Below are 16274 nucleotides of genomic sequence, written 5' to 3' on the forward strand. Positions count from 1 at the left end.
TATTTATTATTATTATCTACTGACTCGGGAATTGCTCAAAAATCTTAGGTTTCATTTGTTCTAATCTAATAAGCAGACTTATGGAACAGTAGACAAAATAGACTTGGCTGTGACCATTACATTGTAAAGTTCACTTAAATGTAAAGGTTATAGATATTATCAGCACAAGTGGTAGGTAGAATATTATTATTATTATGGTATACCTACGTAATACATACTTGCTTAGGTATATAGTGGGAAATATTTACGAGAACAACATTACAGGAAATAGGTAATAATAGTGGAGTCCTATCGATTTTGGCCATGGTGGCTGTGCTTTACCGTTCTTATATAAGGAGATCAGCCAGCTATGCAGGCCATAGGTATTATAGTACACAAGCATTTGCAAAGACAGCAAATTATACAAAAACGTATCTCTACACCGTATAAAACAACTTTCTCAAAGCTAACCGAAGCTTTTCCAATGAGTTACTTAAGTTGCAACTTGCACAATGCACTTGCATTCAGGTGCAATGCAACTATCTGATAACCAGTGTTCGACCTTCGCTGCATTTGCACACACTCCATTTCCCTTAATTACTGGCAACACTTTACCTGTTCAAAATTAAACCTTTCGCAAAGTGCACTTTTTTTTACTGGCCAAATATTGGTAATACAAATTCCAGAAAAAAGGGCAAATCATTTTATTCGCAACTGTTTCCGTCCTGCGGTTTTATTATCAAAAAAACTAGAAGGTACCTATCTCCTCCAGGGCTTTAGACTTTCCGCACTTGGTTATAACTATAAATTCATCTCCATAAAAAAGCGAACCTGGATAAAAAAAGAAGTCTGTAGTCTTTCAGATAAATAAGCCATCTAACACTGAAAAAAACATCGTCATCATCATCTCTCGAGCCTTTTTCCAACTATGTGCGGTCGGCTTCCAGTCTAACCAGATTCAGCTGAGTACCTACCAGGGTTTTACAAGGAGTGACTGCCTATATGCCTCAACACTGAAAAAAACATTCAGCGAAATTATCTTGTATTTTCTGGAAGTTATTTACTACTATTTTACATAGTACAAACTTTTCTGCTACCTCATAGTATAGATTCTCTAATTAACAGCCACAAACCTCACAAGGGGTCGGTATGTCAGTAATAGATTGAATATTTATAATACTAATCATAACAAATTATGATATTGTATGCGCAGTGTACTTTTAAAACGCTGGGGGGCAACTCTTGCGCAACGAATTATATCAGGAGTCCCTAAACGCAAGTTGATGTAAGAAAGAAAGCGTTGTCCTTAACCGGAGCTAAGCGCATGCGCACTGAATTGATAAGGTCGGTGGGGATACCATGTGTAGGCTTAAAAAAGTCCCTACAACTACTTTCTTACTTAGCCACCATTGAGGTTCGTACTTGCTGAAAAAAAAGGATTTTGCTCCGGCAGATGTTGGTTAATTATGTAGAGTTTAGCACCTTATCTACATTGTTCATCACCTTACATTGCAGTTTTTTTAAAGTACCAAGAACAGAAAACATTCTAGTAAATTTTAATTACTTTTCATTTATATTAACATGTCATATCATAAGAATCAGTACCTAATAGATCTACGTGAAATAAATACCTCTAACTCTGACTGTACAAATGAAGTATGATTATTTCCCAAATTAGTGGGAAAGTTTCTTCATCTGGCAGCACCATCATTGCGTGAGCGCCAAAGGAATGCAAGGCGCACGTCTGAAATATTTAAATGTAGGTCAAAATTCTGATTAACAGTGACTAATATCATAACAATCTAATTCCTATTCAATATGCGTGTATGCAGTAGATAGTTCAATATTTTATTTATTATCATAACAAGTCACGCAATGTTCTAATAGAGCTATGAAAATAATCACTATATACCATTTAACAAAGACTGGTACAATTTATTTAGGTATAGTAACTAGCTGTTCCCTGCGACGTGTAACGAGCGCGAACCCCGGGGGAACTACTTTCTGCTCTCAGAATATTTGTAAGAATCTAAGTTGAATACAGGAACTATTTTACTAGGCATGGACGTAATTGATTATATTGGTATTTTATTTTGCGGTAACGGTAACAGCCTAAAATCATGTCTGCCTACCCGTAGAATGAATCATTAGTAACAGTGCTTACTTATGCTATATTATGTCAGTTAATTTGGTAAAAATTCTTACGGCCAGTAGGACAGCCAATCTTCCCACTACATTAACACTTATTTCGTATTAACTGAAAATAAAAGAAACACAAAAAAAGAAGTTATGCTGTGTTAAAACATGATGCTACCCCCGACGCGGCGTCATCGAAAAAACCTACAAGAAATGGCAACTTTTCTTTAAAATCAATAATCAATGTCAAATTAGTTTACAGTGGCAACACATAAACTAAAATGTCATGCATCACGTCAAAATTGTAAAAATAATGCTTTCGTTTCACATGGGATTTAGTTTATAAATAAAGTCATAAAATAGGCTCTGTCCTAATTAAAAGTCTTTAACTTTCATCGTTAATATAACACATGAGTTAAAACCAAAGAGGTTGAGCCTATTACATCGTGAAACGAGGTTTGTTCATAACAATATTGTGATTCACGTTTGGCGTTATTTATTTGCGAAAAAGTTATGTTTGTGTTAACATTTGCAGTATTGCAGTAAATAAACATTGACATGATACAATTGCTCCAAGTTTACCGCTAAATCATCAAGTAATGTAGTAAATATTGCTAAATATCTTTTAACTTTTTCACAGGGTTTATAAAAAGCAGCTAGAATGTCGATGCCACATAGTAGCTCGAGTACCACAAGTTCCAGCACTAAACGCAAGGAAATATACAAGTGAGTGTATTGTGACTTCTACTGTTACATAAATAAAGCCTAAAAGCTTGAAACTTCAAGACTTTATTGGGTAACTAAAGATTCAAAGTTCACGTCAAGCAAACATTAAGAATGTCTAATCTTTTTATCATCTTTGAGTGCATACAGTAACTAATATCTTACAAAATGTATTAGTCATTACTCACATTCTGTGTCCAAACTTTCTTAGAAAACTGTTTTGACAGTGCAATGAAAGCCCAAGTTCACCAATAACATAAGCATCAGTTTTGCATAAACACCTAGTTTATGCAAAACTTAAAATTGATCATGAAAATACATAGTAAACAGTTACTATAAGAAAACTGATGTTTATGTGTGTGATGTTTGGTGTACTTAGGCCTAACCATGTTATTCTTCAGCACAACAAACTGTTATAGAGTTGTAACATATACAACCTTCATACTATGTTTTTCTGTCCACAGATATCAGGCACCATGGCCCCTGTACTCCATGAACTGGTCGGTAAGACCAGACAAGCGCTTCCGACTTGCTCTCGGAAGCTTTGTTGAAGAGTATAATAACAAGGTAAGTTAGGATAAAGCCTTTGTTGATACATAGGCTATCTAACAATGGAAGATTTTTATAAATCAACCACGTCATTCCTGAGATTAGTGAATTCAAACAGTCTTCCACTTTATATTATTAGTATTGATTTTGCTAAAAAAAAGATGATGTAGTAAAAATGTCTCAGAACTATCAAAAACAAACAGGTTGATAAGGGATAAGAAAAAATTAATAAACATGTGAAGAACTCACAAAGTTAATTGATTTAATAATGTAATTGTCATATACTAATAGGCAGTTCTGTTATCCACTGGTTCCTAATTCTTTGATTTATAATTTAGTCTCCTAACTTACTCATGTGTAACATTTTATACTTTTCCAGGTGCAAATCATATCTCTAGATGAGGAGACCAGTGAGTTCAGTGCTAAGAGCACATTTGACCATCCATACCCAACCACTAAGATCATGTGGATTCCTGACAGCAAGGGAGTCTACCCAGACCTGCTGGCTACTAGTGGTAAGTTGGTAATTCTAGATTTATTACTTCTCAACGAAGTATGACCCTTTGAAATGTTATTCTTACTTATATGATTAATGCATAGTAACTGTATGTATGGTATGGTTCCATCGCAAAATAACTCAACTAGCTTTAATTGACTTTGATATGAAAATACCGCCAAGGCTTATATTCTCTGAGTATCTTGCTCAATCTGGAAGAGACAGCCATTATATTAAGTAAAGGATTAGGACAATGTTTTCATGCTATTTGTTCTGATTTCCCTACCCAAACTGGGAAGTTAAAATCCACAACAATATAAGCAAGTACTATTCAAATTTCTGTCACCACTTTCACAGGCGATTACCTCCGCATCTGGCGAGCCGGTGAACCCTACACTCTCTTCGAGTGTGTGTTGAACAACAACAAGAACTCAGACTTCTGTGCCCCGTTGACATCATTCGACTGGAACGAGGTGGACCCCAACCTGATCGGTACTAGCAGCATTGATACCACTTGTACTATATGGGGCTTGGAGACTGGACAGGTGTTGGGGAGAGTGAATGAAGTGTCGGGACATGTGAAGACGCAGCTTATTGCTCATGATAAGGTGAGATAGCAAAATTCAAAATCTTTATTCCGAACTAAGTAGGTATAAAAGGATCTTACAGCTTCAAATTGTTGTAACAACCAATAGATACTTTGTAAATAAATGAAGTTAATACATTTTATTTCTATTATATGTGTTATTAAAAAAATATATTAAAAATATAAAAATCATGAATATGGCCCAGCAATAACAAAATTACTCCTAGGTACTAATATATTGAAATAATCAGTTCCATCCATTTGAAGTTATAATACCACAGACTCGTGTACAGATAGACATAGCAAACTTAAGTTTTGTTATTAGTCAAATAATAAAACTGAATTTGTTGTAAGCACTTACCTGTTTTTCATTAATATAGCTTCCATTTTTTTCTCATAAACTCTGTCTTTTCCCTACAGGAGGTGTACGACATAGCGTTCAGCCGCGCGGGCGGCGGCCGCGACATGTTCGCGTCAGTCGGCGCCGACGGCTCCGTGCGCATGTTCGACCTCCGGCATCTAGAGCACTCTACTATCATATATGAGGTAATTAGTTGTAACCTGTGTTGCGGGGGAACTTTCTCCCGCAGCCGGGTAAAATTAGCCTATGAGCTCTTGTTCATGGCACCATTGATCACGGCAAACTGCCGTGACGTTATTTTGACGGCATGTTTTTATCGTGACTCGTACAAAACTGATGCCTGCGGTGAATTTACCGTAGATTTTTACAGCAATAAAAGTTTAATTTAAATCGGTTCAGCAAATTTCGCATGATGTCATGACATTGGTTGCAACAATCCATGACATTGGACACTCAAATATTATAGAAGTAGCATGGAGTATGAATTATATCAGACTCGATAAAAGCTCGTAGTAGGTATTTAGAAAGTTATTGTTTTTACATCAAATAAATTCCACACAACCTCTTCCTTCTTTCTAGGACCCGCAGCACACCCCGCTCCTCCGCCTAGCGTGGAACAAGCAGGACCCGAACTACCTCGCGACGGTGGCCATGGACGCGTGCGAGGTCATCATCCTCGACGTGCGCGTGCCGTGCACGCCGGTCGCCAGGCTCAACAACCACAGAGCCTGCGTTAATGGCATTGCTTGGGCTCCACACAGGTATTTATATCATAAACAGCCCTTTCTAGGACCCCCAACGGAACTTAGGATGATTTGTTCAGACTGGGCTGCAAAACCACTATGAACGTTAAAATTTGTAAAAGACAGCCCCCAATGCATATGTTTTCATAAATAAAAATGTTTTCATATTTGAAGTTATATAGTACATAAAAAATTAAGCATATAGGGTTATAGGCAAACATTTTTTAATTAACTTTTAAAATAGTTCAACTTTTCAGTTTCAATAGTTCAGGTTTTCAATTGAAAGAAAACACAAATATTATAAATCTAATCAAAAAGATAGAATGTACAGAAATTTATTTAGATTTTTATCACCCTTTTATGACTAAAACTACATAAGGAACTTTGTATGTATATCAGGATAAAATAGAGTATACTTTATAACCGACATTGTGAAAGAAGTATACTGCTCACGGCATACAGTTGAAACCACAACATTTATTCCACAACTTACTTTCTAGCTCGTGCCACATCTGCACAGCGGGCGACGACCACCAGGCGCTGATCTGGGACATCCAGCAGATGCCCCGCGCCATCGAGGACCCCATCCTCGCGTACACCGCCGCCGAGGGCGAGGTCAACCAGATCCAGTGGGGGGCCACGCAGCCCGACTGGATCGCCATCTGCTACAACCGACACACCGAGATACTGCGCGTCTAAGGGTAAGCAGGGTACGTAGTAGTGAGCTCTGGGTCTGAGGGTACGTTTTATTGGTCTTCTTTTGGTTAAGGATTTGCCTAAATACTCAAAGGTAACTTAATTTTAAAGTTCCAGTAAGTGTTCTGTCCCAGAAATTAAAGTGAGAGAGATTGAATTATGCATCGTTGAAGCAGTACTTAAAGTTGAGTGCCGTTTGAGTATTCGGCCGTTATTGGGTATTTTTTTAACAAGCAATAGAATTTCTTAGGAATGAGAAGACTTTTAGTGCATCTATTATTTGTAAAATATCAGCATAAAAAAAAAACAAACTTTTCAATGAGCGCTGAAAGAATATCAATGAAACCAGTCACATGGCATTGACCCCTCATACCAGAGAGCATTATGATCTGATTAACTTTGTTAAATCAGCATGTACAGACGATAGCACATCAACCTACCACAATCTGTCAAATTTCTTTAATAGATTTACAACCTTATCACAATAGCGGAAGGCTTATGTTCGATTGGTAAAATTTGACAGATCCGGGTAGGTTGACCTGCTGGCGTCCGTACCAAATAGTACCCTTTACTATGAGAAGCTATTAGGGTGCGAACACATAGAGACATAACGAAGCAATGAAAAATATGAGTGTTGAACCCCGCGAGCATACGGAAAAGAAGACCAAGTTGTGAAAGATTTGCCAAAAAAAGCGTTCGGTGTGCGTAGATGTGAACTAACCCTAAAAATTATCGGAATAAAAAAAATCTGAAATTGGACTTTGACATTGTGGTTTCCACTATAGAAACCAGCATAGGCTCACAAAAGAATAGAAATACCTAAAACGGTTTTCTTAATTACTTGAAAATGTGTACTTTATGTACAATTTAAAAGTGTTTGACTTGTCGGCTTGTAATCCGACTTCGATTAAAAAATTGTGAATGAATGTTATCTCTTTATCAAAAGACTGACCGAAAAATTAACATTTCAAAATTTTGAGGTTTCAATAAGTAACCTAAGATTCTTAGGTGAATTGAAAAAATAAAGGCAACTACTGTATCTATGGGCTGTTCTACTTGTAGACATTTGCAATTAAAAACATAAAAGTAAACTATAAAAGTGAATCGCCTCTGTACTTAAAAGATAAAAAATGTGTTCAGTTTTTACCCAACAATGACAAAAAGAGGATTATTTTGTTTTTCCCAAGTACAACTGTCTAAAGATACAGACCTTGCCTAACTTTATAAGATTTTTATACGCTATCATGTAAACCGTAGCTAGGATGTTTTCCACAAAAATATGTGTAAAAAAATCCTAGCGACATCCATTTTGTATTTAGTTATTACTTGTAAATATAAGCAAGTAAAACTATGTAAAAAGTTTTCTACGTAGTTATATAGGTCCTGGTTATGTATGTTGCAATATGAAGTAGAATATATACTTTTTGACGTAGCAAATGAAGCTATGTATTGAAATATTCGAATAAGGCGAAGTTCACCGATAATAACATAAACGCTCGTTTTTCTAAAAAGTATGGTTGTTAAGAGTTTTTTCAGAAAATTTACGTTTGTGTTGTCGGTGAATTTAGGCCTAAGTATCGAGTATTTTTGCAATATGCGTGTGACTATAAAGACGATTTGTCGAATTTTTTATTAGTAGATACCATAGTGTGTAAACTTGCATTTAAAATGTGATCGCTTCAGCCACATTGGTGTAGGTAACGTGTACCAGTCTATTGATTCATAGATCTATGGTAAATAGAGGGTTGCACCTTGGAAATGTAAACCAATGTATGACCAGAAATTATCAACATTTAAATATATAAGTAATAAATGGTTTCATAATAAAAAAAAGCCATTACTATCAGTCACAAAAATGGTATGAGATGTTAAATATCTCCAATATAAGTGTAAAGTATTTTACGCTACTCCAATGTGAGCGAACTGACAAAACTATTGTGTTGTAAATTCCCAGCGTGTGTAGGACTGTTTGTGTACCTATTTATACATTAATTTACATAATTATTGGTACTTTTCGGCATTCACTTTTGTTATTGACATGCTCAAGTACCGAAATCAAATCTTATTTAGATTGATAAAAAAAAATGGATACAAAATAAAAATCTCACATTTCTTCCAAACATTTAATAATAAATTTATTATCTTTCCCTTTGTTTGACTCCAAATATGAATAACTTTGTATTTATATCTAAAAGTCGCGATAAAAACATGTATTATTAAAAATTGATGTGATTAAAATAAGGACTAGATTTAATATTAATTTATACAAATAGCTGTAAGAATTCTTATTAAATAAATGATTTAGAAAGTAAGGCACTTATACTTATTATTAACCTGTTATTAAATGCACACATCACACTTTAGAAGCGATTCTCTGGTTATTCAACTAAAGGCGTAAAATGTAAATAATGTATTCTTAAAACTTATCCAGACTTTTGTCCTAAAGCAAATTCTTGATAGACCTTCAAAAGAGACTCAGGTGTTCTTGGCTTAAAATCTTTGAGGACATGTTCAAAATGCTCCATAGTTACTGCAGGACAGTCGAGGTCCTTCTCCAAAGCCCTCAACGCAGCTTCGTGACACAAAGCCTGCAACTCAGCTCCTGAAAACCCTTCAGTCCTTATTGCCAAGTTATGGGAGTTCACATCATCACTTGTGCTCATTTTACTTAATTTCAACTCTATTATTTGTAACCTAGTCTCAAAATCTGGTAACGGGACATAGATCAACCGATCTAATCTGCCGGGCCGTAATAGTGCTCGATCCATCCTGTCGGGGCGGTTGGTTGCCGCCAAAATAGTGACCGAGTTCAGTGGTACCACTCCATCCAACTCAGTCAACAGTTGAGCCAGTACTCTCTCATGCACGCCCGCCTCCCCTGCCCCTCTTTCCCCGCCGATCGCATCCATTTCATCAAAGAATATAATAGAAGGAGCCACTTGACGAGCTTTCGTAAACAGATCTCGCACAGCGCGCTCAGATTCGCCAACCCATTTCGAAAATAATTCCGGGCCTTTTATTGAGAGGAAGTTCAGACCACTTTCGGTTGCCAGGGCTTTAGCTATCATGGTTTTGGAGCATCCCGGTGGTCCGTACAGTAGGACGCCACCTGGTGGCTTTACTCCTAGCCTTCGGAAGCTCTCCGCGTGTTTCAAAGGCCATTCGACAGCTTGACGTAATTTTAATTTCAGGTCATCCTGCCCACCTATATCTGTCCACCTCACATTGGGTATTTCAATGAGCAGTTCCCTCATGGCACTTGGCCTGACGATGGTCAGTGCTGCGATCAGGTCATCGCGCTCTATATAATCACTAGAACGCTTTATACATTTCATGGTGGCTTGTGTGCACAAATTTACCAAATCAGCAGCCACATAACCATGAGCTAAGTCCGAGATATTTTCAATGTCTTCACTTGATATTTTGTTTGGCAAGTTTTTCAGCAAACTGTAAACCATTTCTTTTCTTCTTATTCTATCTGGTACAGGAACTTCTATTTCCTTGTCCAGCCTTCCAAATCGCCTAAGCATAGGATCGATGTTTTCTGGCTTTCTGGTTGTAGCTAACACAAAAACCCTGCTATTGTCTGCATGTAGGCTGTCCAGCATGTTCACAAATGCTGAAGTTATTCGCCTTTCCTGCTCCGTGCTGCCTGAAGACCGCCTTGGACAAATTGTCTCTATCTCATCAACCAGTATAATGCTTGGCTGATTTTGAATAGCTTTCTCAAACAAGCTTCTCATCGTACCTTCAGTTTCACCAAAATATTTACTAAATATTGCTGGACCATTAATTTCTATGTAAAAGCAGTTGATGTTTTCAATTAAATATTTACAAATAGCTGTCTTTCCTATTCCTGAGTGTCCATAAAGAAGTAAGCCTCTTGTGGGTTGAAAGTTGGCTGTTAGACCATCCATACTGAATGATATTTTAATGAAGGTCTGTATTTCCTCCAAAATATCATCTACACCACCAAGAACCTGTGGCTTTTTCTTTATTTTCTGAACTGTATCCTTCTCCATACTCCAAACACTATTTTCACTTAAAACAAACCAACCCTTATGATCTAAATTATCAGATTTTATGTCAATTACCTCAATTTCTAATTTCTTACCAAAGTAATAGTAAACTAAAATACTACCAATACAAACAAAATTGCTATAAAAATGTTGTTTTAAAATATCAGTAATGTCTGATTCTGTTTTGTGGTTGTTGAGTCTGATTGTTACTCTTGTTGCTTGCGGTATTTCCTCTTTTATCACTGAGACTGTCACCTTCATGTTGTCACTGCTCCACGCACTGGACAAATCTGTGAAATAAGAAAAGAAGGCTTAACTGTGTGATAAATAATCTTGACCCACCACCACCACCATCATTAGGTACATGGTATACGTCATAGAGTGGTCTAGAGGCCCTTACCAGCTGCGGGTAATATAACTGCCGCCGGTGCAGATGCTTTAGAAGGCCACATTCGCTTCACCATCATTGGAGCACCGTCTCTGCTCAATTGAAGGGGACAACCAATCACGGCGCCTATTAACGTGCCAGCCGACGGATGCACAAGCACAGCATCACGGGGAGCTCCATCCGGCGCCACGCCAGTCCTCTGCAGCCAAGTAAACAGCTTCCCATCGTCAACATACGGACATTTCAATTGATCTTTCTTGCATTCTAACTCAACATGAATGTTTTTATCGTTTGTTGTTATGCTGCAACCGCATCGCTCGCAGTCCACCCACAAAGTTTTCTTAGATCCTTTTGGAGCCATGGTTATTTATAAACATACAAATAATGCTTTTCCTGTTATTTTAATTAGATTTGTAAATCACATTGAACAACAACGTAGAGGTTATTTTTGTGAAATTGTGTAAAATTGACATCTCCAGTATTTTGACACTTATTGATCAGTGGTTGAAATAACTAAACGCAAAGTAAATAACTTAATGCTTATATTTTAGTGGTTTTCTATTAACATTAGTTTCCCAAAAAAACTATATAAAATGATTCGCACATAACTACGATATGCTTATTTATCATCAGCAGTTCACCACGTATCATCAAGGTTTACATGTACCTATTTAGTGTTTCATGCAATGCAAGGAAGTAGGAAAAACGCAAAAATAAGTACTTAATAAAAATTAATTAGACTGATTAACTAGATCTTTACGTTTAATTATTGCATCTTTAACTTCGAATTGTGAATCTGTGATTTTGCGTCAATATGACATGATTGACAGACCGACAGTTTGACACTGACAGACAAACTGCGTTTGCTTTTGCTCATTGCTGTGATTCGTGATTCATTTAATTTTTGTAACAAAACAATATATTGATTCATTATCAAATGCTCACAGTTTGATTACTCTTATTAAGCTAATCAATCAACTGCATTAGGCAGCTGTTAGGTGGTGTAAGGTTTACTGTACAGTTGTAAATAATTGTGTAGGATGACTCTAGCAGAATTCTTCAGTTGTTCCCTCCTTGCGTTCGGGGCTCCGTTGGTGATGTTCGCGCTGACGGTGGCGAACGACCCAGTGCGCATCATCATCATGATAGCTGCAGCATTTGGGTGGTTGCTATCGTTTTTGGTGTCATCAGTGGTGTGGTACGCAGTGGTACCGTTACGGTCGTATTTAGCCTTCGGAATGGTGTTTGCCATCATAATCCAGGTCAGTAATAAGTATAATTGTTTATTTAGCTTAGAATATAGCTTTTGCTAACGTTAATTTTGTAACATATGTCAAAAATTTTGTGATATTGACACACTTGTTATATTTTTATTTCATGCAGTGTAGAATTATAAAGTTACAAGTTTAAGAGTTTACTTCCGCATACATAGCATACCAATAACAAATATTAATTTATACATTGAATAACCATTAGAAAATTAATTGGTAATAAAATGTGTTTCAGGAAGTGTTCCGGTATGGCATGTATCTGTTGTTACGGAAGACAGAAGCAGGACTGAAAGAGATATCAGAGAACCACAACATTGGTAGCAACAAGCTGGAGATGGCTTATGTATCTGGTCTGGGATTCGGAACCATGAGCGGCGCCTTTGCTCTTATCAATGTATTAGCTGATTCGGTATGTTATTTTATGAAATATGCTAGCTGGTATGAAATATTGGCAATTTATGGCATCTTAATATTTTGTCCTGGTACTGGCAGTAGTCAACATGGGACACAAGTGAAACTAGAAAAACAGCTAGTAATGACTAAAGATATAACATGTTGAATCACTACAAAATACGTACCTACTTACCTGACAAATTGATAGAATAAGCCAAACACTTCCTCAGCTTGATTTGTGTATACCTCACAAACGTTCTAAGAGGAAAACTGTAACAATCAAGTAAACACAAACAATGTTAATTCCATTTAAACAGTTTTATCAAGTATTTGACTATTTTTAGACATTAGAATAAAATTGTTCCTTTTAATATTCCAGGTGGGGCCGGGCACTTTAGGTCTCTACAATGGAACTGAGTACTTCTTCGTGACGAGTGCAGCAATGACCCTCTGCATGATACTGCTCAACACATTCTGGAGTGTCATATTCTTCAGCGGATTTGATGACAAAAACTACATCAAAGTCGGATGGGTCATAGTATCACATTTCTTTGTGTCTGGACTCAGTTTATTGAATACCAAAGAGATGTACGCAGCAACAATCTTGCCCTCATACATTGTCCTAGGTATCACAGCATACATTGCCTTCAGGACAGCAGGCGGATCAACCAGGAGTCTAATCCAAAGCATCTCGTCCAGGTCATAGAATTAATAATTGTTGATTCAGAATTAATCTCGAAGAATTTAAAAGAATTTGCGCTAGATAAAATTAACGCAATACAGGGTTTGTTTTCATTGACAAATGCATTTAGAATTCAGTTTTTTGGCTTGTTAAGCGCAAAGAAAACAGAATATTACAAGCAAATTATTGACGGTTTAGAATGCCTAGCTAACTTGTTGTTCCTGACCTCAGTTCGCAGTAATTAGCAAGAATATTATTTTCTAGTTAGGTGAAATTGTGTCCAGTTCTGTAGTATAGCTAGAAATATTAGAAATTCAGTTTAATTAAGGCTTGTTTGCTCTAACAAAAAGCTAGTTCAGACAATTACATTAAATCCTGAAATTGACAAGTGTATTAGAATGCGAATATCAGCAATCGTAGCCCTGACAATCGAAACTTCACATCTTTCCGAGCATGTGGCTAGAAAGATATGACTTGAGATTATCAATAGATCATAGAAGAAAATATGTTACAGTTTTGTCACTGAAATATCTTCATCTTCTTTTAGATCAGCTACTTCATGTTTTTTTTATATTGCTGACTATTGATTTATAGTAAACAAGTCACAAATGAATTGTTAGGTGTCCCTCTCAGCTGTTCCATCTCGTAGAGCTTCAACATAGTACGTAAAATAATAGTTTTAGCCTTCAAGCTTCACCAGTACTGTGTGACAAATAAAATTGACACTTTTACAGTGTCTTCAAAAATATTGTCACAGCAACCGTTAGAAATTGTATTAAGATTTATTTATTTAGTTGCCCAAAATCTTAGTTTAAAATTGTTATATCGAGTGGGCAACCTAGGCCCCGATATTCCATTGTGTTCGGATTTGTATATCCTTCTAATGATTAGCTGGTAAGGAAATTTACTGGGTAAAAGAGTACCTATGTATCTAATCAAGATGTAACTTATGGACTGACATCTTAGCAATTCTATTATTAGGCAGAAGTTTACCATCAACATAAACATCAATTTTCTTAAAATAATTCACGTTCAAGATTCAAAGAAACTATTCAAATTCAAATTATGTAGGTAGTTGTTTTAAGAAAACTGATGGTTACGTTGTCGGGAAATGTGGGCCTTAGTATTGATACACTCAGGAAGCCTACCACCGTTATCTACCCGTGTCAGATAAGAAATCTTGCCCCATCACAATGTTATGGTAACCTGTTCTTTTTACTGGATCTCAAATAGCTTTGAAAAGTCTTCAAAGAGGCATGTAAAATAATTTGAACTGTATAAAACTCTAGGATTTTTTTATCCCATTAGAATATTTGTAATCACAAAAGCAGAATAGCTGTCTAAAAGTGAGTAAACTATCATCTGATAAATATAGATTCACAGCCTATTTATTATAATAGAAAAGGGGCTGACTCATAACGTGAAATTAACTAATTCAGTTATTTTTAACGTGCGTTAAATATGGCCCTAGGTATTATCCACACTAATATTGTATCATAGCTGTATCCAGTTCTACCCCATAGATTGAAAAGGTTCCTCGATAAGAGTTGATAAATTAGAATGTATAAATATCATCAGCTACAGTGATTCACACACAGCACCGCACACCGAGATAAGGCGTGAAATCGGATCTCAAGTTGTATTCTATATAAAGTCAGCTCAACCCTTTTACTTGCATACCGCACGACCGCGCGGTTGCGCTGTTTTCTTTAGTTTTCCGCCAAACGCTCTCCGCGGCGGTGAGCGGTGCCGTGTCATAATCGCCATAGTATGAATCTTCTTTGTTTCAATGTAATTGTTAGTAAACCACTAAATAAATGATAAAGAAAATATAACTTGTAACAAAAGAGTAAAAATAAAACAGAATATTATTAAACTCAATTAAATGTACAATAACAACAATAATTTCAAATTACAATTATTTATCTATTAATAAGTGAGAACAATCATTCCTTAGTGTACTAATAAATTGGACGGATAATTTGTTACAATAACTAACTGTTATAGCACAGTATTTAATAGTAAAAAAATAAAAAGTTTTTTACAAATAAAATTATGACAAAACTTGTTTCTTCCTTATTATTTAGCTACAATACTAAACATCCTTATTACTGCTGAAGTAATTTTTAAAATTTTCAGTAATTAATTTATAGGTGGGTATAACTCATCATTCTTGTTGTAATTAACACAAAATTACTGTTTTTAAGCTCATAAAAAAAACTGTTTAATTTACAGATTTGAATTTTCCCTAATATGGTACTCCTATTCCTGGCTCTCTTCAGCCAGTTCTTGGAGCAAGGAGTCTACTGTCCACACAGTATCTGCAGAATCCATCTCCTCGTGAGGAATGTAAGAGTTGAGTACTTCTAGTACTGCCTCAATGCTGTCCGCTGTGCCTGATAAGCCACCTCCAACTTCTGACAGGGCGTTGACAGTTTCTGTATCTTTGTGATCAGATCTGAAATATTTCAATTTGGTTCTAAATAACACTACCAAAAACTTACATTGTTACTTATGTAAAAGATGGAACATTTGTGTATAATATGTATGCTATAACTTGATAACTACTAGACCAATATTACAAGAATGCTGCATTATAACTGATTATGATATTTATTTAAGTACCAGAAGAGTTTGTCCCAGATATGGGTGAAACCAAAAGCTAGTATCTACTTTTGTATGTAAATAACGCTAAACTTACACAGGTGGCATAGATATTTCCTTCTCCAGTATGTCTTGTAGATCATCGAGGTCAGGTATTGTTGGTATATCATCGCTAGAGTCGGGTGATTTCTTGGGTATCACGAATTCTCTAGAAGAGTTGTACAGTAGTTTAACTTAGGTTACGCCGTCTTTAACAGAATATTATTACTTGTAGTAGCTCTTAGCAAGATATACTTAATAATAGTAATTTTACTATCTTTTATCACAAACATCTTTCAGGTTCCTAGGTAGCAAAATATATGAGTACTTACTTCGCCTCAATGTGAGTTCCTTCAGCCCATACACCCACTTTCTTAGGTTCAGGTACACTTGCACTCAATTCATTCATTATGCTTTGTTTTATAATATTCTATTGCACCTTAAAAACGCACTTGTTGTGTTTTTTGTTTACATTATTAGCAGGCGTTTCATAGCAACCCGTCTGACGTATTGAGCACTGGTGTCAATGTCAAGTTGCTGTCAAACTCCAAGCTCATTCGATTATTCGACGCCCCCTAGACGATCAATTAAATTGCGCAATCTTAAGAG

General features: G+C 36.2%; 4 protein-coding genes across 4 annotated transcripts; 2 read left to right on the forward strand and 2 right to left on the reverse strand.

The window, feature by feature from the left end:
* Window positions 1-2362: 2362 nt before the first annotated feature.
* Wap (wings apart) lies at window positions 2363-8581 on the forward strand. The gene is made up of 8 exons (XM_064037514.1): window positions 2363-2571; window positions 2756-2841; window positions 3303-3405; window positions 3767-3902; window positions 4241-4491; window positions 4890-5015; window positions 5410-5591; window positions 6074-8581. Exons 2-8 carry the CDS (start codon window positions 2777-2779, stop codon window positions 6270-6272), a joined length of 1062 nt encoding a protein of 353 aa, XP_063893584.1. The 5' UTR covers window positions 2363-2571; window positions 2756-2776; the 3' UTR covers window positions 6273-8581.
* Window positions 8502-11175, reverse strand: LOC110375967 (ATPase family gene 2 protein homolog A). Its single transcript, XM_021334278.3, has 2 exons — window positions 10689-11175; window positions 8502-10578 (listed from the first exon to the last, which is right to left on the reverse strand). The coding sequence occupies exons 1-2, from the start codon at window positions 11035-11037 to the stop codon at window positions 8693-8695; spliced, it is 2235 nt and encodes a 744-aa protein (XP_021189953.3). The 5' UTR covers window positions 11038-11175; the 3' UTR covers window positions 8502-8692.
* Window positions 11176-11502: 327 nt separating this feature from the next.
* Window positions 11503-15090, forward strand: LOC110375970 (gamma-secretase subunit Aph-1). The gene is made up of 3 exons (XM_021334281.3): window positions 11503-11938; window positions 12183-12356; window positions 12720-15090. Exons 1-3 carry the CDS (start codon window positions 11717-11719, stop codon window positions 13044-13046), a joined length of 723 nt encoding a protein of 240 aa, XP_021189956.1. The 5' UTR covers window positions 11503-11716; the 3' UTR covers window positions 13047-15090.
* A 57-nt stretch (window positions 15091-15147) lies between these two features.
* On the reverse strand, window positions 15148-16189 carry LOC110375971 (uncharacterized). The gene is made up of 3 exons (XM_021334282.3): window positions 15998-16189; window positions 15724-15834; window positions 15148-15480 (listed from the first exon to the last, which is right to left on the reverse strand). The coding sequence occupies exons 1-3, from the start codon at window positions 16072-16074 to the stop codon at window positions 15285-15287; spliced, it is 384 nt and encodes a 127-aa protein (XP_021189957.1). The 5' UTR covers window positions 16075-16189; the 3' UTR covers window positions 15148-15284.
* Window positions 16190-16274: the final 85 nt, after the last annotated feature.

This window comes from Helicoverpa armigera, chromosome 13 (genome assembly GCF_030705265.1).
Source record: "Helicoverpa armigera isolate CAAS_96S chromosome 13, ASM3070526v1, whole genome shotgun sequence".
NCBI classification, from domain to species: Eukaryota; Metazoa; Arthropoda; class Insecta; order Lepidoptera; family Noctuidae; genus Helicoverpa; species Helicoverpa armigera.

Excerpts from the sequence above, each read along its gene's own strand:
- LOC110375971 (XM_021334282.3), bottom strand. The coding sequence starts at position 16,074 with ATGAATGAATTGAGTGCAAGTGTACCTGAACCTAAGAAAGTGGGTGTA. Across the intron at positions 15,835-15,997 it reads GGAACTCACATTGAGGCGAA|AGAATTCGTGATACCCAAGA; the intron begins GTAAGTACTCAT and ends CAACTCTTCTAG. Across the intron at positions 15,481-15,723 it reads GAAATATCTATGCCACCTGT|ATCTGATCACAAAGATACAG; the intron begins GTAAGTTTAGCG and ends GAAATATTTCAG.
- LOC110375967 (XM_021334278.3), bottom strand. The coding sequence starts at position 11,037 with ATGGCTCCAAAAGGATCTAAGAAAACTTTGTGGGTGGACTGCGAGCGA. Across the intron at positions 10,579-10,688 it reads AGTTATATTACCCGCAGCTG|ATTTGTCCAGTGCGTGGAGC; the intron begins GTAAGGGCCTCT and ends CTTATTTCACAG.
- LOC110375970 (XM_021334281.3), top strand. The coding sequence starts at position 11,717 with ATGACTCTAGCAGAATTCTTCAGTTGTTCCCTCCTTGCGTTCGGGGCT. Across the intron at positions 11,939-12,182 it reads TGTTTGCCATCATAATCCAG|GAAGTGTTCCGGTATGGCAT; the intron begins GTCAGTAATAAG and ends AATGTGTTTCAG. Across the intron at positions 12,357-12,719 it reads TCAATGTATTAGCTGATTCG|GTGGGGCCGGGCACTTTAGG; the intron begins GTATGTTATTTT and ends TTAATATTCCAG.
- Wap (XM_064037514.1), top strand. The coding sequence starts at position 2,777 with ATGTCGATGCCACATAGTAGCTCGAGTACCACAAGTTCCAGCACTAAA. Across the intron at positions 4,492-4,889 it reads AGCTTATTGCTCATGATAAG|GAGGTGTACGACATAGCGTT; the intron begins GTGAGATAGCAA and ends TTTTCCCTACAG. Across the intron at positions 5,592-6,073 it reads ATTGCTTGGGCTCCACACAG|CTCGTGCCACATCTGCACAG; the intron begins GTATTTATATCA and ends CTTACTTTCTAG.